Source organism: Echeneis naucrates, chromosome 10 (assembly GCF_900963305.1).
Source record: "Echeneis naucrates chromosome 10, fEcheNa1.1, whole genome shotgun sequence".
NCBI classification, from domain to species: Eukaryota; Metazoa; Chordata; class Actinopteri; order Carangiformes; family Echeneidae; genus Echeneis; species Echeneis naucrates.
Window position 1 is genome coordinate 18,750,904 of NC_042520.1, and position 18,604 is coordinate 18,769,507.

Consider the following 18,604-nt stretch of genomic DNA (forward strand, 5'->3'; position numbering starts at 1 on the left):
GAATTCATAAAGCTTCATGATACATGATCATCTTCCCTCCATTTGTGAACTGACCTCACATCTCTCGAGATGGTGCTAACCACAATTAACCCTCCTCTTCTCTCAGTGACAGACCACATGAGATTAACCGTGCTGGCTCAAATGAATTAAGTCAAAATGTGCAGCTGCAATTTTGTTTCACCTCTTCAAGTCCACCAATGAGAGCCTGTAGGGTCACAGAAAAGGCAGTATGGGAAAGTAGGTTAAAGTGCAATGAGGAAAGAAGGCAAGTAAGGCAATGCTGCAGCTCGTTCCCACAGTGGAGGGGCTGGTGGTGGTGTGAGGGAGGGGTGGAGTGGACCATGCACTGGAGGGAGCCTCTCCACCTCAGCGCAGTAGATCAGGATCGCTACAGCTCGCTGTGGTAAAAACAATGCTTCAGAGGCATTTGTGGGCACTTGAGATGGGAAGGTGGAGGCTGTGCTGCTGCAGGCGGCAGAAGGCTCGGTGGGGGCAGGGCCTGCAGGGCCTGCAGGGGTTACAGGTCACAAGCCTCCTGCCTCTGTGCAACCAGCCCGGGGCTCAATGGAGGCGCATGGTGGGCTCTCACACCGTTATTCCCTCTGCTCTTCTTAATGTCCCAGTTTGCAGTTGAAGTTGGGAAGTTCAGGTGGATGTCGCTGCAGTGGATGGGAGAGGTGTGGGGCCGATGGCGGCAGACGAGGGGGCCATGTTTGAGGGAGGATTTCAAGACGACACCCGCAAAGACTGAAGGAGTGCGCGCCTCTCCCCCACCCCCACAAAGAGGAAAACAACTACAAAAAGATGCTCTCACAATTTCATGCATGACAAAACTTTTTGTGCTAAAGGGTGACAAAGAAGACTGTGGAGGCTGCAACAGCTGCGGACTAAGGTACGTCGCCATGTTAGATAGTAAAGTAGAGTTTATGCGGACACACAGGCCTGTGTAGACAGAAGTGCATGGTGGATTAAAGCTCAAAACAAACTGAAGGTAGGCTGTCTGCAGCTTTTCCTCTTTAACCTAAATAAACACGTGTGATCAGTATCTGATGTGTGTTTGTTTAAAGTGTAAATTAGCTGCTAAATGTTTATTCCTCCCTATTCCGCCCCTCTTGCTTTAAAAAGAAACAGGCGGCAGGTTGAACGCGTCCTTTGCTCTCATGTATTCAGTATAACTTTAACTCGGGTAATGGGGACATGTGGGCTCTCTTTAACAGCTCCATAAAGAGTTTGGTCTGAACCTGCTCTGTGTGTAAAGTGCCTTGATGTAACTTTGTTATTTGGCGCTATATAAATAAATGTGATTCGATAACTGGAGCAAGTCAAACTTTATGTATTTTGTACCTCTTGAGTCACGGTAGTTTGATGAGTCTCCTTTGAGTTGACTAGGACTCTTCGTTGGGCGTAATGCTGACTTTAAGGTGGTTTTGATAATGAGGATTGATCCGGATTGATCCACCTGTTCCAGCTGCTGTGTTTGTGGTGGTTCAGTAGGAGGATAAAGGCGAATGTTTCCTTTTAGAGAGGTTTTTTTTTTTTTTTTTTTGGCTCATTGTCACATCACAAAGAGGCTGTTGGCGCCACTCTGTTTAAAGCTGCATTGGGGGCCTGTCCCAGCTCAGTCACTGTAAAAGTTCAGGTTGAAGAGATGTGCAAAATAACACTGAACATTTCTGATTTGGACATTTTTGAAAATGAAGATTTTCAATTCACTTTTTGTGTGTGTTACATACCCTTAAAACACAAACTCAAAACGTTTTTTGCAGAATTCATGAAATACATCAGGCACTATTATGTAAACGTGCTATAATAAATGGGGTTGTAGAAGCAGCTTTAGTCAGCAGATTTTCAATTTCCCCAGATATCTCAGAATCATGAGATGTATGACCTATTAGTGAAAGGCAAACTAAATCAGTCATATTTGAACTCGTACTTAAGGTGACCATTTCTTTTTAACATTACTTTTAAGTTGAATCTTCTACAGTTGTGGAAGGTATGTTTGTGGTGTTAAATTAAAACTTTATGGTGTAAATGGCTGTTTGGTTTATCATGTGTTACTGTCTGAGTGTAAACACACCTTCGTATCACTGCAGCTTGCAAATCATGTATTTGCTCTCCAACAGTCAGTTATAGAATCAGGTTAAATATTTATAGTCCTTTGCCACTTTCAATTGATTTTATTGTGTTTCAGATGGTCCAGACTGGAAGTATCTTGCCTGGAGGAGTTGGATGTATTCCAGGGCATCAATCTCCTGCAGCCCTCCAGCTAAGGTGCATCTAGTGTAGTTAGTGAGGTAGTTCAGCATCTACTGCCCTAGTTGCTCCTTCTGGCTGGCGGGCTTGTTATTCAGGATCTGAAATATGTCTTGCCACATCCAGCCTGCAGAATACTTTATCATTGATAAAATGCCTCTTTTCTTTTTCTTTTCACTCTCTTCTTCTTTACAGCAATAATGTATTTTAATTCTTCAAATCCTAAGGTTGCATATGAGAAACCTAATCTAGTTTTGATTTAAAGAAGAGATTTCAGAGAAATATTCTCCAGTATTAAAAGCATTAAAAACAGCGCGCTGTTTCATAGATTGTAGCACTAACATTATTTTGGGGGGTGGGTTTGTTTTTTTTTCTCCAATCAAGAAGTGGAGTTCCCTAATTTTAGACTGCCTGCTGCTACCAGCCCATTCCAACTGCTTAAGGTAACGCTGACGGGCCAAATTCTTGGTTTCTCTGTTCTCTCTCTCTGTCGACTGAATTCTTTGTTTTGCATCTTTTAATCTTGATCGTTTAAAGATCAGTGAATTCATGTTGCCTTGTAATTGACCATATTAATGATAAATCTTCTGCTTCAGTGTTTCATTACCTGTTTCCTTCATACAAAACATCAGCCACTTGTTTTTACTTCGGTGTATCTATTCAGTCATGGTAATATGTGCATGCTAAAATAGGCTCAGCATCCTTTTTCAGTATGGAAGACAGGAGTCAATATTTGAGTATCTTCTTTTCTTAAGACAAAACAGGAAGCTGAATAAATAAATGTGGACCTGTACGACTGTTATTTACATTCATCATTGTTTGTGCACTAGTCACAGATTCCCTCTCAGACATTGAATGACTCATGACTTTTTGAATCTTCAGATGAACATGTTGACTCTGCAGTTCAAAAGTGCTCACAGTGCAGGTAGTTTACACTCATCTACTGCAGTTTGTGCACTTCAGGTATTGCTGGTCACATCCCTCCATACCTCCGACTGAAATTCTGGCATTTGAAGCTGGGACTCCGCTGGGTTTACACTGAGTTTTGTTGGTTTGCTCTCAGCTTCCGCCAGTCTCTGCTGTGCAAATCCATGCAAAGCTCTCTGTTTCTCAGACATGCATCCAAGGGAAGAGATATATGGGTTTTGTTTTTCAGCTCTTAAAAGCTTTGAACACTTGAAAGAGCAAAAATCTCATTCGTTGTGGGCAGGGGAGAGCAGCTGTTGTCTTTTCCCTCTCTGTTCAGAGTGTTTGACACAACAGGCATCTTAACGTTGGGTTTCTTTGACATTGTTCTTTGTCTCGCTGTTTTCGGGTGGATGACTCCGCAATTTCAACACTTGATACACTGAAAGGAATTGCACAGTATCCATCTGCAATCCGCCAGATGTTACGAACAGCTACGTCTTCATTAGGCTGCGCTAATGACTGCAGAGATGCTTTAGAGGAGCTGTAAAACAGATGTTCTTCCTCTGACTTAATGAACTTTAAGCTACGTCTGCAGATAGGATGGGTTTTCACTGGGTTGGCCTGTGAGGAGCCTGACATGGGGAGTGAACACTAGATGGCAACATTTCGGTTTTATTGGCGCTTCGGAGCTGAGCGCAGGTGAAGTTAACTGGTCATCTCGGGTCAAGAAACCGCAGAGAAATAATCCGTTTTATCTGAGGTGCGATCAGAGGATGTTACAGTATTATCAAAGTGACTGGTCATGTTTATTTATATCTTGGACTGTGCACTTCTCCGACTTTTATATGCCCTCTGTTCACTTTCTTCGTGTGAATAATAAAGACAAATCTTCAGCTCAAACACTCCGTCTTTGCCGCCTTCATTGTGATATATGTGCATCTTGTGACCACCGTTACTCGTTTGGGTTGTATGAGCAGGAAACTGTAAGTTTTCTGCCCTATTTGCATCCTGTAACATTCATCTCACAAGACATCAGTTGGCGCACTACACGGATCCCCCCTCTTTATTTCTGGCCGCTCCTGCAGCCGCACACAGTCAAATGCTGCAGCTCTCCTCGCTGCCGCCACCCTGGGGGAGATCTCCTTACAAGCGCAGGTTCACGCCGCGGTGCGCGCTTTTTGAGGAGGGTGGGCGCGCACATGCATCCATACAGGGCTCATCGCCCGTGGAGCAAGCTGAGGAGTCAGTGCGGAGAGTGAAGAGGCACTCAGAAGTTGTCAGTACCGGTGCAGCCGAGTAGGAGGACGCACGGATCAGTAGAGAGACCCCCACCCACCCACCTACCTCCTCCCCAAACCGCGGAAGGATGCCGAGCCAAGCACATACCGGAGCTGCACCGGCGGGATGCTGTAACTTCTGATGTGCTGAAGTTAAGCTCGGCTGCTGTGTAGCTCGGCTGTGTTGGGTTCGGCTGAGTCCCGCTTGCCTGTCATGGTCGGTTCGTCAGCCGGCGGTGCGCTCTTCCTGTGCGCCCTCCTCCAGCTGTTCCCCTTGCCCGGCGGACAGGTGCCAAACTGCCAGGAGGCGCGCACAGGGTTCCAGTCTCTGCACCCGGGCTCCAAATGGGTCCCTGAAAGCCCGGTGTCAGGTAAGTCTTACTAACTTCCAGCATGTATCGACAGTTTAGAGCCAATGCTTTACGCACACGGTGTCCGCTAACTGCACTTCTGTGGGGCTAAAAAATAGATTTGTGCAACCAGTCAAATTCACGTCCACAGTTCCTTTTTCAGTGACCGTACCCATTACACCAGCTCTCTCGCGACGTTGAGCTCTTTTCAAGGTTACTGACCTCTCCAGAATAACCACCGAGAGCCAACCCACACGCTCTCTCCATCGCTCTGCCTGAACATTCAACAGCCTGCTCTCAAACATCTATCGGCCACGTTAAGTAGCTTGTCAAAGCTGCAGGTTAAATGATGAAAGCCAGCGGTGAACGCTTGAACAACCACTTTACCGTGTTATGTCCTCACATGCACATAAATAACTTTACTTTGTATCCAAGTTATGGTCAGTTTTTTGACCAGAGGGTCAGATATCAGCATCTCCTGTTAAGTTTAGGAGGAGGTGGTGATGGTGATGATGTGCGCACAAAGGAAGCGATCAGAGCTCTTCCTTTATGAGAGTGAACAAAGTCTTGGTGTTGGAGGCTCTTCCTGAGCCACACTGCCACAGAATAGAATTTAGTGTTGTGATATGAATTGTGACCACCTGGGAAACAATTTTGCAAAAGGTGCATTTATCCAAACAGGATAATTACTACTCTCTTGAGCTCAAACATCACTGAGTAAATCTCCAACAAGGAAAGGAATGTGTCTTGAAAAAAGTGAGTGTAGGTTTTCTCTTACACTCACTTTTTTCAAGTATGTATTCTGATTCAGTATGTAAATGGAGGCCTCCCTGATGTGGCCCAATCACAGGCAGCTGAAAAATGTTAATTGGGTGTTTTGGTGTCATGTCAGCATGGGAAAGTGCTCAGGGTCAAGTGTTTTCTCTCGGTTCCCAGCATATGATTCTCACAACATCTAGCTCCCACCTGATTCAGGAGAGTTTCTCAAATGAGACTAAATGTTCGGTTAACATGAGCGCGCGTGACCAATCACAAAATGCTTTGAATCAATCAGGAGGGAAAATGTGCAGTGTGCTTTGAAGGATGTTTTGTCATGCTTCCTGTGCCACATATTAATCTGCCATCTGTGGGTGTATGCAGCTGCAACCACTGAGCCCAACATTTCCCCATGCATCCGTCTTTGGTCACATACCCTCCACCTATAGGCCACCAAGCGTTTTATCTGGCAGCCAAAGGGGCATAGTCATCATAGCAGGCAAGAGAAATTATTTAGCCTCCTGAAATCTGAGGCTGAAGAGCCCAGCTCTGTGTGAGAGATCAGTCTGAGCTGGACACCACACGCACACACTACGCTGCTCAAAACCATTTCTTACACTGGAAATCAATTCACCAGTCAGCCAAAGGACAATTCATCGCAGCCAGTTAAGGCAGAGTTTGGTTTACTCCTCCCTGCGATGCCAGTGGATCCTCTGGTGCAGAAAAAATGCAGTTTTTATTAAGTGACTTGTGATACAGCATGGAATTCACAGATTCAATAAAAACAAGGGTTAGGGTTACCGGAGCGTAATAGGGGATTTCCTTGTAAACATGCAAAACTAATGTGTGTCTTAGTTTCTGGAGACATTTGGCTCTTTACACACCTCATTATTGTTTTGTCAGGTTTATATTGCACTATACATCCCACAACCCTTATTTTTTGACAGATTAATTTTGACAAAGAAAATAACACATCTATTTCCAGAACATCCATATGCACAAGATGAGGGAATACAAAACACTTATGTTGTGTATGTGTGTTTGGTGCTGATAGAACTTTTGACCTATCAGCACAGTTTAACATTGACATTTGTCAGTAGGTATGAGTCAGACAGGATGATAAATTTTTGTATCTGCACAGACACATGTATGTAAAAGATGCGTTCATAATTCCTCACTTTTGTCTAAAAAAACAATAATCATGTGCCCATATGAACATAAAAATTGCTTGCTATAATAATTTCTCCTTTTATAATATTATCAAGATTAACACACTGGCTGTTTTAGTACTACACTTACTCTACCTTTTATCACAAAAGGGGAATTTTATAAGTACGATCATTTTGAAATATACGTGCTGGATGTTAGAATGAATGCTTCATTTTAGCTTCAGGTAAACTTTCAAATGGATGTTTTTGCACAAAACAGACTATTTTGTTTCTCATTATCCACTCTAGAAGAGCTTTAGGAGGGTTTTTTAATAGCCAGTATGAGCAGGCTGAATAATTACAGTAAGCAAAACCTGCTTCAACACTCATGAGGTTCATAACTATTGTTTTTTTAACGCTAATGTGATATATGCGCATATATTTAATTTCCATATATAAAATACATAACTATATAATAAAATAATATCTAAAAATTTGGTATAAAAATTGTAATTTGTGTCATAATATGTAAACCTTCCCACATCCAGAGGAATGACAGTAATATATTCCTTCCTTATATAGGGACCTGTGTATTACATACTGTGTTTATATATAAGCAGAAAAACATGGTCCCAACTTGGGGTCAATATGAACACTTGGACTAAAATAAATCAGAAATGAAACAATTTGCACAGATTTTCTTGACTCTAATAGTCCCAGAGTGGTCTCAGGGCCTCCCTTTATCAAGCACTGCACTTAATAGGATTGAATTCAGGACTCCAAAGCCAAAGCAAAGCAGCATAAATATGAGGAATGAGTGAGGAACTGGAGGATTTTCCACAGAGTTGATTGTAAAATAATTTTCTGATGTTTGGATTTTGAAAGGACATATTTTACTGAATCTTATGTTTTTGTTTTGTTTTTGTTTTTTTAATTACTTTGTTGTTGTTTTTTTCAATTAAATTCAATTCAATCCAACTTTATTTATCCCCGAGGGGCAATTAAAGACACAGAGAGCGCCACATAAATAGAAGAACATCTACAATTACTCCCTCATTGAAAAGCCTGGATTGGGCACTTGGCTGTCAGTGTAATTCTTGTTCAGCAGAGGAAACACCAAAACATCGGCCACACGTCTGAGAAGTAAGCGCCGCTCAAGATCTTTGTCCTTCCTTGTGTTGACACAACGTTAGCCGCCGTGCTAATGCTAACTCTCACTCTGTCCTGACAAATCTTCAGTATTTAGAGGACACGGCCGCAGCTTTTCTTTACACACGATAAAAGCTGGTGCAGATAATATGACAGCCACCGAAGTTAGCGCCTTTATTTGTTATTATGAGCTCATAACTTTCCGCGACCATTCGTGTTTGTGCTAATGCTAACGCTCACCGACTCCCTGCAGTGATCGTCGGTATAAATATACAGCCTTGGCTGCTTATTTTTCTCCTGATATATTATGAATCGAAAAAGGAAAAATATCTGATGGGTTACAGACTGTCAGGTAATTCAGCTAATAGCATGTGATATGCAGGAATGATGCTGTGTAGCCGTGTATCTCAACCAAGTTCACGTTGGAAATCTTCGGTGTCAACGTCTTTGCTCCAGTAAGGTCTAAGTCCAGAGGTTAAAGACTACAACCTCGTAAAACGTGTGATTCATTTGATGGAATCAGGTTGTATTTCATATCAACTGAGGGAGTTTTTTTTTTTTTCCTTAGCTGAAAGGTGATCACAAAGCAGCTAAGATCTGAGGAACATCTTACCAAGATGATATAACGTGATGCAGTAGAAGCGTTTATCTTTGCATGTTCCTGTGGTTTGATATGAAGTCCCACGTTACGCTGGGCTAATTAAATATTGATCGTTTTTCAGTGTGCAGTTGCAGTACTTAACATTACATCATCCTCAACAATCAAATCTACTGATTTTAATCTAACTCTTGTTAAAAGCGGAAGTTTTTGCAGGTAACGATTCTGCCAGTCTGCACACCCACATTATGAAGGGAAATGAGAGGTAGTCACTGCATGAAATGTTTTTATTTATTTACTTTCTTGAAGCTTGCTTCGCTTTTTCCCTTTTGTGTTCAAAGTTTCCTGACATGAGTGATAGTGAATATGCTGCCAGTGGCTGATCAGGTCTCTATAGTTAGTAGCTATAGTTTAAATGCAGCCCTTCTGTTTTGTCGGCACCCTCTATCACCAAGATCACTTTTAATCGATTTCATCCTGTTCAGCAGTTTTCAGAAGCTGATTCTCAGTGCAGTGATTCAGAAACTCCCTCACATGAAGCAGCGACAAAGTGTTCTACCCCTCCCGTGATACGCTAGATTTAAAGGCTCAGCTGGAGGAGAGAGAGAAAAAAAGACAACAGCAGGTGTTACCCCTGTCAGCTAGTGCACAATAGAGATTTGTTTGATACTGGACCCTGCAAAACTATGATATTCCTTCCAGTGAAAATTAAATGCCAGAACAATCAGCCCAAGGAAATTGATTATCAGAAAAATCAACATAGTTGTGATTTGTTGTGTTTTTTTTAATGTTGTGCAGCCCGATGAGAATTCTGCTGCATGTGGTGCCAGGGGGCAAGACACCAAAAAAACAAAACAAAAAGTTTCTCTTTCCAGCGTGATCTCTGACCTCCCTTTATGAACCATAAAAGGGAGGTTCATAGAGGCACTTAATAAGGAATGAGGAATTGCAAATTTAATTGTAAAATAATTTTCTGGTGTTTGGCTTTACACCGGACATATTTTACCAAATCTCTTTTTCATCAGTTTTAAACTATATGTTTTTATGACAATGTTAAGTTGAATTATTCATGAGTGGCAATTAAACACACAAAGATAAAAAAAAATCTATTTATTAAAAAATATTTAGGTTATGTTTGTTTTCCCTTTCTTTTTTTAAAATGCAGCCCCAATGATACTCAGAGCAACGTTTTCTGTTTGACAGCCAGTGACACACTGAACTGACCATCATAATCTTTTCTAGGGAGGATTTCAGCAGGCTTTCCATAAATAACAGCTCTTCTATTTTGATGAGCCAATATTTTTCTTCACAAAAACTTTAAATATGAATTATGCTCCTGCATGTTATTTACACTACATTTCATATTGTTTTGTTTTTTTTTCTCCCCTCATTTTTGGTCATTATTTTATGGACAACATGTTGTGTTAGTCACAGTTCTTTTCCCCGAACTTTGTGCTTGCTAAAAATTTGGCATGTAAATACAGAACAAAGGGGCTTGTCATGCAATCTCATTTAACACATTTTCTTCATTGAAGCATACAGCAAATGAAAGATTCATTAAATTAAATTTAGTGGATGGCTAGCTGTGATTTCAAGTAGGCATTGATATGGAGTATTGTGTGGGGGAGGTGGCTGACTTAGGGAGATGGCCGCAGGAGCGCACTGAATTCTAATAAAGCTACATGTGGTGCCAGAGGGCAAAACACCCCCCCCCCCCCAAACAAAAAAAAAAAAAAAACAACTGAAGTATTTCTCTCCTCTAGCATGATTCAAAAGAAATGAGAGCAGAGAAACAACATCACAAAACAAAAACCTCTCTCACAGCTGTAGGAGTAGTACTACTCATACCTGTGTTGTGGCTGCAGCTGTGGGTGGTTGAAGTATCTGAAGGTGAAATGAAGGCAGTGGCGTCGGGTCACTCCACCAAGCCGTCATGAGTGTGGGAGCAGAGTGGAGCACTTAGCCTAGGACATGAGTGTGAGAGCATCTTCATCATCAGTGTCAGCGAGCGGCTTGGGGGGGGGGGGTCAGCAGGAGCTGACCTGATGCATGGGAGGGGCATCATGCATTCACACTAATTGGAAAAGTAACACTAGTTTGCTGCAGGCTGAGGTGACAGATGCCACTTATTTCAGTAAAAACTCTTGCTGCAATGTGCAAGAGGAGTTCTGTCTTTTTTCTCTTGCTGAAACAATTCCAGCTCCATGTTTGTTTGTTTGTTTTTTTTTGTTTTTTTTTTCTTGGTAGGATGAAAACCAAAACAAAAACAGTCCAGATGACGAGGACTCCAGTAATTTACTGCAGTGTCAAGTCATCTATGCTTGTTTATCACGGACAACAAGGAATAAACACTCCGGCTATTAGAGGGACACTGGACACGACTAATAGGTGAATCGGTTTGACCTGTAGCACTGGCTTTCTTTGGTTAATTAAGTGCTGATTTGTGTTTTGTTGATTCACTTTTCCACTTTTAAATAAATCCACTCTTTAATGAAGGGCTCTAGTGTTTTGTGTGTACACTTTTTAAAAGGTTTTTCCACATCCATGTTTCCAGCTCCTAAATTACTGCTTCATCAAAAGACTTAAAGTAGAGCAGCGAGCAAAACACACACACACACAGAATTGTAAAACAATTGCAATCCCAGTAGCTAATGATATTACTATTCTTCAGGTTGGTTGTGCATTGTGCAAACTTCATTTCATTTATTGTCTCTACAAAGTGACACAAGCTCATTTTGCCCCCAAGAGAAAGCCAGGGATTCCCATGTGCTTCCACCCAACACTGGGAACTGATGTATAATTTATGCTCATAATGAACAGCTTTTAACATATTCTATATCTTAATACAACTTGTTTTTCCCCCTTGGTCTCCATCATTAAACTTGCATAGTGATAGCTTTTTAATTGGTTCTGGGAAACTTGAGAGATACTTACTGTATTTGTGTCTGCCCCTATTCCTCTGGCTTGGAGTCCCTGAGCTTGTTAAAGCTGTGAGGAAAGGGACGCCTGTTGTCTTCTGTGTGTACACATGGACTGTTTGAGCCCCAGCCGGAGTTTAACACTCAAAATCTTCCTGTTATGAGAGCAGCAGTGAAATCCTTTGATCAGTGTGATCTTAAAAAAATAATTCAAGGACCTCGATACTCATGAAAACGACATCTGCTCTGCATGTTGAATTGTCTGGCTTACCATTTCAGACAATTGATTGAAAGTACATAATCATTTAAAAGGCGTCACCTTGAACTGAGAAATTGCGTGTTGGAAATTTACATCTAAATTGCCCCTTATTCACACTGTCATTCTTCCTCTTGTTTGAGAGAACTGGGTGACGGGCCACAAAAAGTCAGCTAATTAACTAATAACAGACTGATAGAAAAGCGCTCTCAGCGCTGGGTTTCTATTAAGCTCAAGGTAGGTGAAGTGAAACAAGCTCTGAACAAAATTATACACAAATGACAAGGGATAAAAAAAAAAAGAAAGAAAAGATAGCAGGGGGAGGAGAAAAAGTGCTCAGCCCGAAGCAAAAAGGAGAAGCAGGAAGCTTATTCCCCAAGGATCTGTCAGTCAGAAAGAAGGCTTTATTTAGATGGTGTGATTTTATTATTTGTGAAACTCTGCAGGGAATCATTTCCCTGCCAAATCCGTCATTATTCCTCACTGCTGTGAACTTCTGTAATGAAATACATTTATCATCTGCAAAATGACAAAAGTGCAGATGAAAGTGTCTGTTTTGCTGGAGATAATTGCTAAATCCTCATCTCTTTCCCTCACCGCGCCTCGCTCACCTCACCTGAGGTGCTATTGACAGCTTAATAATTTTGCCCCAGCAGTCTGAAATTAAGTTGATCTTATCTGTCAGGAGTCCTTTGTTGGTATTGATTTAAGATATTAAGCCTGTCAGTATGCATACAGAAGGTGCTGTGTGACAGTTTTATTGGCCATTTCACTCATTAGACTTTCCACCTTAAACTGTAATGGGTGTACCGGACTGAGCAGGGAGTTAGCTGTAGCTGGTCCCTCTTTGACACTCCAGTACCAATTAATTATCAGGACTGTCACTCTGCAGCATCTCCTGCTAGTTTAACGTACCTCCTTGCCTGCTGTTGTCATTGTCCCAGTCTCAGCTCACTTTCTGAAGCTCTGTTTGAAGATCTTAAAGAGAAAACACATGAAACCAGCAGAGATTTTCTTTTTAAGATAAACCTCCCCTCTGTCTCAGCAAAAGCCTTGCTGCTGTCTTTTTGCATGCTTGTTATCAACACTTTTCCCATATAGTGTGTGTGTGTACACACAGAAAAACACATTTCAGTGTTGTGCTTGTTTTTCAGTTTATCTACTGTATTTTAACAGTATAATCCTGTACTTTGGATTCCAGTATAAGACCGTAGAATAACTTTGGGTGTTGCTGTTGTTTTACAGCGCATCTACTGTTGTTTATTTTAACAGTATCTTACTCTATTTAATGTCCAGTAGGCCTGGATAACTAGCAAACTAACAAAGAAGCAAAGGAGCTGGAGGAGAGCAGCACAGTGAAAACATGACAGACATGAGCGCTCACTGATGCTGTTTTTAAGAACCAGGACTCAGCACTAAATATATATCTTACAGTAATAACTTTATTTAAGTCTGTAAAATTAAAAGACAAACATCACAGTTGAGAAACAACACTTATGGCTAATTGAACTCAGAGCTTGCTTTGCCAACCTGAACTAATAAACTGACCTGTCAATAGTTGAGTAATCAGTGCAGACAAAACAATACTGGACCCTGACTCACTGAAGAGATGAGAAAAACTTTCCCTTGTTGGTTAAACCTGCCTCACTCTGACTACTGCTGTTGCCTTTGTTCAACATGTGACATAAATTAGTGTTATACCATTTAATTACACGTTGTTTTTGTTTATCAAGAATTGGTTAATTTACCTGCGAGGCATGACTACAAAACACAATAAGACACTTTTAAAATTCACAGCAATTTGTAATGGTGTGTGTGTGTGTATATATACATTTATATCTTACATATATTTACAGATTTACAGTCTGTCTCTCCCACACTCCCCTAACATTCGTTTACCACGCCATCAATCATGCCCTTGTCACTAACGTTTCTCAGGCAGGAGTTCCCACAGAAAACTCTTTGTCGCAGCTTGCCATGTTACAAATCCAGTCTCCATTGAAGCTGTCAGCAGCCACATGGGACAGAAAGACTGAGAGGGGAAAGCACCAAAGAGAGAGGGTTTTCACAAGAACTCCTCTTTGTGTTTAAACATCAGAAGTTTGTACCCTATTTGTGTCTGTGTACATCATTTTAAAGGAAAGATGGAAGGATAAGGTTGGGATTGACAGCTCCTGTGGAGAAAGTTTATTTCCCATTGGACTTTTCTTTTGACATGTAAGTTGTGACTCTTGTAAAAGTCCCAATTACATGAATGACTTGTTAATATTGAGTACTCTATAAATTCCTTTTAACTCTTAAAACAGAGTTTATATCGTACAATGTTTCTGAGGCATTGTCGTAGTTCAGGCACGTCCTCGTATTAAAACTAGAAAGAATAGCTCTTTATAAAAGTTGTCCTTCAGGCCATCATCACACAAAATTGTGGTCCATCACTGCCGTTGCAGCAGCTGAGGCTCCATCACTATCCTTGATCAGACTAAATTCTAACCACATCGTTTTTATCTCCCTCCTCACTCAATTTTTTTTTTTTTTTCAAATTACACAAATTTCTTCAGGATGTTTGTTCTTTGATCCGGAGAATCCAATTATTTCTCATTTTAAGTGTTTGTGGCCATGTGGAGATATGCTACTTCATTACCTTCAATCTTACTGGTGGGTTTTTTCTTATACATAGTGAAAAGCATGAAAGAAACCTGGGTTTATTTCTCTACACACTGCATTGCTCCCACTTCTTACATTTGTGCGTAAAAAATTCTTTTTTTGATCCTCAGTGTGAAAAGTGTAGCCTGCAGGGGTGAGAAGATTTTTGTTGACCAAACTGATCTGTGGACAACATAACACCCCGGTGTTACTGCCTGTGCATCAAAATGGCACATTTTTAAAAGAAGTAATGCATTTTTGACTTCAAACCTACTAAACAGCACAGCCCATACATAATAATCGTGTGCTCATTAGGGCTGCAAAATCTGCTGTAGGTAGTGTTTCCTGTGCTTAGCATGCAGAGGATGCTACTGTATCTCTGACTGTGTGTGTGTGTGTGTGTGTGTCTGTGTGTGTGAGAGAGAAGGAAGAGTTTCTGTTTCTGAAAACTGAAGCAAATAGAGTTGCAGGAGTAACTCCTATCCTCTACTCATCCAAACTCATCTCCTGTCTCTCTTGTCATGTAAGGTTCAGATCTGCAGGTTTGCCAAACCAAAGGCTTGACCTGCTGTTCCAAGAAGATGGAGGAGCGGTATCAGGTAGCCGCACGCAGCAACATGGAGTCCGGTCTACAGGTTGTTAGTGCTCAACTCAAACGCCTCATCATCCAGAATGCTGCCATCTTCCAAGGTAAGTAGTGAGTTTGTGCAAACCTGACATATTGTAACTGGCACAGCCAAGAGACAACACAGCAATTCTAATTTTAGACTGATAATTGATGCCCTAAAATCAACACAGCCAGTATCCACTTTCTTGGCGGCACATCTCTTTTAACATCAGCTGCTCACTCCGCGAGGCACTGAGTCACATGTAAAGAAAGCAGAAACATAATGCACGCAGACAGGGATGAGACATTCAGCTGCTGTTTTACTAAATGTAAAACTGGCAGAGACGAGTGACTTAAGTGACTTTAGATGTAGTGTGGCTGCTGGTGCCAGACATATTGCTCCAGAAAGTGACAGCCTCCAGAGATTTTTGGCGCACTGCAGTCAGTGATAACTGTTATTCACAGAGTTGAACATGCCGCCAGTCAGTAGTGGTCCTGGAAGATGAGCGAGGTCAGGGGAGACTCTCTAGTACGACTGATTCGAACTAGCACACATAGTCAAAACAGCCAAGTGCAGAATTGATGTGGAAAAATGCAAAAACCTGTCATGGAGATGCTTAGGTTTAAATTCCCCTCAGCTGAGAAGAGCATGGAGGTACAGGAGGCAGGTGACGGCTATAAGTGATTGACTGAACAGTGAATGACACCTGGGCCGGTGGTGTTCAAAGCTGATAAGTAACTCTGTGTCACTATCAAATCAGCAATTCCTCACTGGGATGTTGCTTTGAAAAACTGAAAGCTGCTCTGGGAAATTAATAATTGGTACTACGTTGTACAAAATAATTAGATTTTTCTCATTGCTGCGTGTCACCAGAATGTTTTTTAGGGGAGTGTACAAGGTAAAATGATTACTTTCCCTTTTCATTAGTTTTCTCCCAAATTTTTCTCAATATGCAAAAGTAAATTAGCTGGAGTGACAAATGAGTCCTAACAGCTGGAAGTTAGTTAACATTTGAGCACCTCTGTATTCTTTTTTTGAATGAGCTTCAGATGGTGGAAAATACTTCCGTGGTTAAGACAAGTTTGAGACATTTTCCTGTTTTAATCTACAAGGTAAAGTTTCTCAGTAAATACCACAGTCATGATTGCTCAGGGAAATGTGATAATGAGAGATAATGAAAATCAATGGCAGAGCTACTGCCACTTGGGTTGGACTTAACTCAGGTGCTCCTTTTGTATGTTCTCACACACACACACACACACACAAAGCCATATCATGGTTATGATTAAAGCATTCTTTCTTTCCAGCAGACTTTCAAGTATTTACTTTGAAGGCGCTACCTCACTTTGAATTTGGGCTGAATTAATTCTCTTCCTTGTGGGCTACTGAAATAGTTAAACAACTTTTTCTTGCAAATGAAAAGTTCAGTTCTTTTGCATGCTCCAGCTCCAGGCCTAAATTCGTGTGGTCTTACAAGTAGCCGTCAGAGGCTCATGTTTGCTCACCCTGGCTGGGATTTACTGCTGTTTTGCTGTAAAGTCCAGTTGTTTATTTTTTTGTTTGTTTGTTTGTTTGTTTCATGTAAACTCTGACAACAAAAAGGGGAACACATCTTTTCTTTCAAAGTGCAGCCATATTTGCAGCAGTAGTGGTATAATAATCTTTTCATGTTATGGTGGGTTTTTGTTATCACAGGCCTTTTTAATGCTGTGAAGGGTGGCTCCGTTGACTGTCATGGGGTTTGCACTTGAAGTGCGATGTGTGTACTCACAGGGCCAACTTTTTGGAGAAAATGCACTTATAGGCTGTGAAAGGCAGCACCATTCTGATATGCTAATTAAAACTTGCCATTTAATGGGTACCATAGGGTTTGACTTGCTTGTTTCACACGAACTATGTTAGAGACTTCTGCTGTGGTTTGGCTGCACTTTCCTCGAGGAGTGCAGTACTAATTGCTTTAGCATAGGACTTGAGAGAACTCCCCAAACAGCCCCAGGATTCAAATCCTTTTAACATCCTGGTCTTATCTGTTTCCCTTTACTTCAGCCCCCCCCCCCACTCTCTCTCTCTGACCCTGTCATCCTCTCTCCATCTCTGTCTCACTCAATCTCTGTGACTTTTCTTTCTTCTTCTGTCTTTTCTCTGTGTCTGTCTCTTCCTCTGGTGTTCATGCTACTATTGGGAATTGAGTGCATGCTTTGTTTGCAATCTCCTTTGCTGTTCAGTGTCTTCTCTTCAGCGCTCACTACTGCCAGAGATCAAAGGGCCTCCCCTTTCCAACCCTCGATCTCCCATCTCTAGTGCTCTCTCTATCCTCACATCCCCTCTCCTTCCAGCTCCACCTGGCCTGCCCTCAAAGCCTTAGACTATACCAGAGGCTTTCACCCTCAGCTTCTACAAACAATAGAAGTAATCACTCTGTCTATCTTTGTCTTCTAAGCAGTAAGATGACAGGCAGCTTTAACATTAGGCTTTTTCAAGATCAATACCAGGAAATAGGTAAGGCATTAGGAATTTCTAATGATGCACGGCTCTTTTGCAGAAACTCTCATATGCCATTTAACAATCTAATGAGCCTTTGCTGATCTCTTTATCGTGTACCAGGGAAATGCTACATAATGGATAAACTGCAGCACCCACTCTGATGTGTGACAGACTCTTGGATTTCATTTTGATTCACATTAGTGAGATGATAACACCATCTTCCCCCGCATGCTGTGATTGCCTCGCACTCAGTGGCCTGATGTTGCCAATTTAGTTCAAAATGAGAATCTGTAAACCTGTGCAGGATGCTCATCTTTAAATCTATTTTTCAAAATGATATGCTGGTGTTGTGCATGCTTAGAGTTTAATTTCATAAATAAATTAGAGTCTAATATTTCAATACATCACACAATCTGATGCGTTATCTTTATTACAAGGCCCCTGTGTTTTTCAGCAAATTCCTTAATAATTATTCATTATTCATTACATTTTGAAAAATATGGTTACATTACTAATTGCACATCAGCAAAAGTAATTGCAATACTCATTAGGTTACTTTCTTACTTTGTCAAAGATGTGCTTTGCACATGAGACTGTCTTTTATGTTAACGGCCTGATCTGGACGTTCAGCATCTCACCACAGACTGAAAAGCCCTTTAATAGTCATACTGACATCATATATTTTAATTAACAAGAACTGTATTTTCAATGTCAGGGCTGAGTCTGAATATACAAATATTTTGTTACTCTGTAGCTAACCTACACACAGTGGCATTTTCTGCCAAAAATAAATCATCATTTATAATGAATGGAAATCCAACATCCGTATCCTGAAGACAGATGATACAGCTGGCAGTAGGAATGATGTAGCAGACATGCAGCCGGCATCAGCACACGTGCGTGTGTGTTTGAGTGTCACTCACAATTGTGGCTAGCCTGAAATAACCAGACTATTATTGTTTTTCATTCAATCAAACAAACATCAAATTTTGACAATTTTGATCAATCGTACAAATGACCATCAGAAGGATTTTTGGCTAGTATTGAGCCAGCTGATGATTGACCTTGACTAATTAAGCAAGCATCGTCCCACGATTAGTCTGTTTCTATTGACAGTGTGACAGAGTGGGAGTTTCCCCTTTAGCTGTTGCTCTTTCAATATGAATGGGGGCAAACTGTCAGGTGCTATTTACAGTCTGCAGTGTTGCCAACTACATTTATCACAAAATTTAGAGCACTGTTGACAGATGCAGCA

At 41.3% G+C, this 18,604-nt stretch overlaps 1 protein-coding gene across 1 annotated transcript in view; it reads left to right on the plus strand.

Moving 5' to 3' along the window:
* The first annotated feature begins 4,653 nt into the window (after positions 1-4,653).
* Positions 4,654-18,604, plus strand: part of gpc3 (glypican 3) — a 96,970-nt gene continuing 83,019 nt past the window's right edge. Inside the window, exons 1-2 of the mRNA XM_029512948.1 lie at positions 4,654-4,810; positions 14,786-14,947. Coding sequence (XP_029368808.1) covers positions 4,654-4,810; positions 14,786-14,947 — 319 coding nt within the window. The remainder of the gene's footprint in view (positions 4,811-14,785; positions 14,948-18,604) is intronic.